The sequence below is a fragment of the Pteropus medius genome, unplaced genomic scaffold (assembly GCF_902729225.1).
Source record: "Pteropus medius unplaced genomic scaffold, Ma_sr-lr_union100, whole genome shotgun sequence".
NCBI classification, from domain to species: Eukaryota; Metazoa; Chordata; class Mammalia; order Chiroptera; family Pteropodidae; genus Pteropus; species Pteropus medius.
Genome location: NW_024355990.1, coordinates 2,653,318 through 2,656,006, shown reverse-complemented (window position 1 = coordinate 2,656,006; position 2,689 = coordinate 2,653,318). Strand labels below are relative to the sequence as shown.

Sequence of the window (2,689 nt, the reverse complement as noted above, 5' to 3'; positions counted from 1 at the left end):
AGACTGTAAGATAATAAGTGTATGCTGTTTTGAGCCATCGTGTTTGTGCTTATCTGTTACAGCCGTCATAGATGAATACGCTCTGCATCTGCTCACTCCCTTCCAAGGACAGAGTCGTGTCATGCCTGATGGCAAAGCAGTCACTGTACTAAAAGCAACCAGATCAAGCAACCAGAGAGCCTCCTGCCTCTCCTGGCGGTAAGAGCACCAGGGAGGGCAAGAAGAAAGCCCAGCAGGACACTGAGGGAAGCCCAGGGATCTGAAGGAAGTTAAATGACAAGAGAACGTGCAGAAAATAGCAGACAAAGCTGAACAAGGCTCCTCACTGGGCAGAAAGAACGAGGTCTGGAGGGGCTGAAAATCCTTTGGAACCAGCCAGTGGGTGATTTTTTATTTTTTCAGTCACAAAGAAAAGCACATGTGGCTTTTACTTGGAAGGTAAAGAGGGGACATCTGATGGGCACCCATCCCAAACGAGCTCTGGACTTCACCCTGTGAATGGGTCTTGCCGGCAGCTGCCGGGTCCTGTCTGCGGCTGAGGGTCAAGTTGCAGGTCATAAACCCACCCCTTCACCAATCAACAGTCTCAACAGTCTCTCAATGACTTACTTGTAAATAAACAGAAAACCTGCTTTAGTCTGTTAGTCAACAAACCGGGATTTGGTTCCATTTAGCCCCAGAAGCACTTTAAATAGGCTGTGCCTGCACTCTGCAACCAAACCACAAAAGTTCGCCATTTGTTCTATTTGCCATTCTTTCTTAAATTCCTCCAGAATAATACGTCAATAAACTAACCATAGCATTTCAGCTAACCCTTTGCAACACCTGCCCTTTCAAGCTGTTTGCCGGAAGACAGCCCTGGCTGTTGGCCAACAGATTTTAGGATGAGGTTAGCTGGAGGAAAACTGGAAACTTTGTTTTTGTCAAGTTTTCGCTATCTGTGTCCTGCAATTTACTATGCCGCGTCTCTGTGCACAGACGAAGGTGCACAGGTGCCGAGGTCTGGCCGACAGCACCTTAGTCCCCGGTAAGCTGGCCGCAGAAACGTCCCAGCTGAAGCCTATCCCCTTCGGAGTCCCCGATAAGTTGGCCGCAGAAACGTCCCAGGTGAAGCCTGTCCCCTTCGGAGTGGTTTACTGTTTTCTCATGTTCATTTCAGACAAAGACATGAACCGGGACACACAACTTGCGAATACCAAAAAGGGCCGGAAACAACGGAGAATGCAGACCGGGGCGCAGGGAAACCTAAGCGTGTGGGGGCACCGCCAGGCCTGCGCCGGGTGACAGCGGCCGGCGACCCCAGCCCGCGACCCGCGTCCCGGCGACCCCGCCCCGTAGGCTCCCGGTCCCTATCCTGGCGACCCAGACACTACGACCCCGGCGACCCCGGCCCTACGACCCCTGGGTCCCGCCCGGGAGACACGGGCGCCCCTCAGCCTCCCGGCGACCCCCGCCCGGCCCCGGCCCGGGCTCTCGCCCCGCACCACCGTCCCCGGGAAACGCGAGCCTCCAGGGCCGCCGCCGGACGCCCGGCCGGGAGGGGAGGAAGCGAAGGAGGGGGCCGTCCCCCGGCCCGGCCGCGGGCCGCACTGACCGTAGCTGTCGTCCTCCTCCATGGCGCCGGTGCCGCTGCCGACACCGGGCTCGCCGCTCGCCCTCGCGCTGCGCCGCGCCTGGCTCGCCTCAGCCGGGCTCCGAGCCCCGCCTCCAGCCCCGCGCCTCCCGCGGGGGCCCCGCCCGCCGCCGCTGCGCCCGCACTCCCGGCACACGGCCGCCCCCCGGCCCGCGCCTGCGCACGAGCGCCGTGGCCCCGCCCCTGGCCCCGCCCCGCCGCCCACGCGCGCACCCCCTTCACCTCCCCCCGCCTCCGGCACGCGGCCGCCGCCCGGCACGCGCCTGCGCACGCGCGCCCCAAGGCCCCGCCCCGGGGCCCGAAGGCCCGCCCGCCGGCCCACGCGCGCACTCCCCGGCACGCGGCCGCCCCCAGCCCGCATCCTTGAGGCATGCGCGCCCCAAGGCCCCGCCCCCGGGCCCGAAGGCCCGCCCGCCCGCCCACGCGCGCTCTCCCCGCACGCGGCCGTCTCCCTGCCCGCGCCTGCGCCCCCGCGCCCGCCCAGGCTCCGCCCCCGTCACCCCCGCGGGCCTAGCAGGTTTCGGGTGTCGCAAGGGCCGAGCAAGCAGTCGGGCTGGCGTCCCCTGACCGGCCCACAGCCCCGCTCCGTGCAAAGGCCCAAGGTCGTGTCCGGCCACTGAAGGTCATGGTGGTCCTGACGTCAACCGTGCAGGTCAGGCCTGCCCTAGCTTGCCAAGGAAGGCCAGGTCGTTGGCCAGAGGCCGCAGAGTGCTTGGAGTCGTTTATTTCTGCGCCTGAACCTCAACACAATGAATGTCAGGAGTTCACTGCCTGTACACTTACTTTCGTGGTCCTCTGAATCTACCTGGATCAGGTTTCAAAGGGAAGCACTCACCTCCCAGCGTTTCAGGATTTTAGCCACCCTGATTCACGCACCCCTTAAATTCCGACGTTGCTAGACTGCTCGCTGCATGTTTTATTTGTCAGCACTGGACTGCTGGAGGGGCACTCAGCCCAAGGCCCTGGCAAGGGCGCAGAACCTCTCAGAAGCTCCATGGGGTGGGAGTGGGGGGAGACCCTATTTACTGGCCAGTGACATCTCACTTGTTCTAGACA

General features: G+C 62.3%; 1 protein-coding gene across 1 annotated transcript; it reads right to left on the bottom strand.

Annotated features, from left to right (window-relative positions):
- Positions 1–1,349: 1,349 nt before the first annotated feature.
- Positions 1,350–1,994, bottom strand: LOC120600348 (putative glycine-rich cell wall structural protein 1). Its single transcript, XM_039859864.1, has one exon. The coding sequence runs from the start codon at positions 1,992–1,994 to the stop codon at positions 1,350–1,352; it is 645 nt and encodes a 214-aa protein (XP_039715798.1).
- Positions 1,995–2,689: the final 695 nt, after the last annotated feature.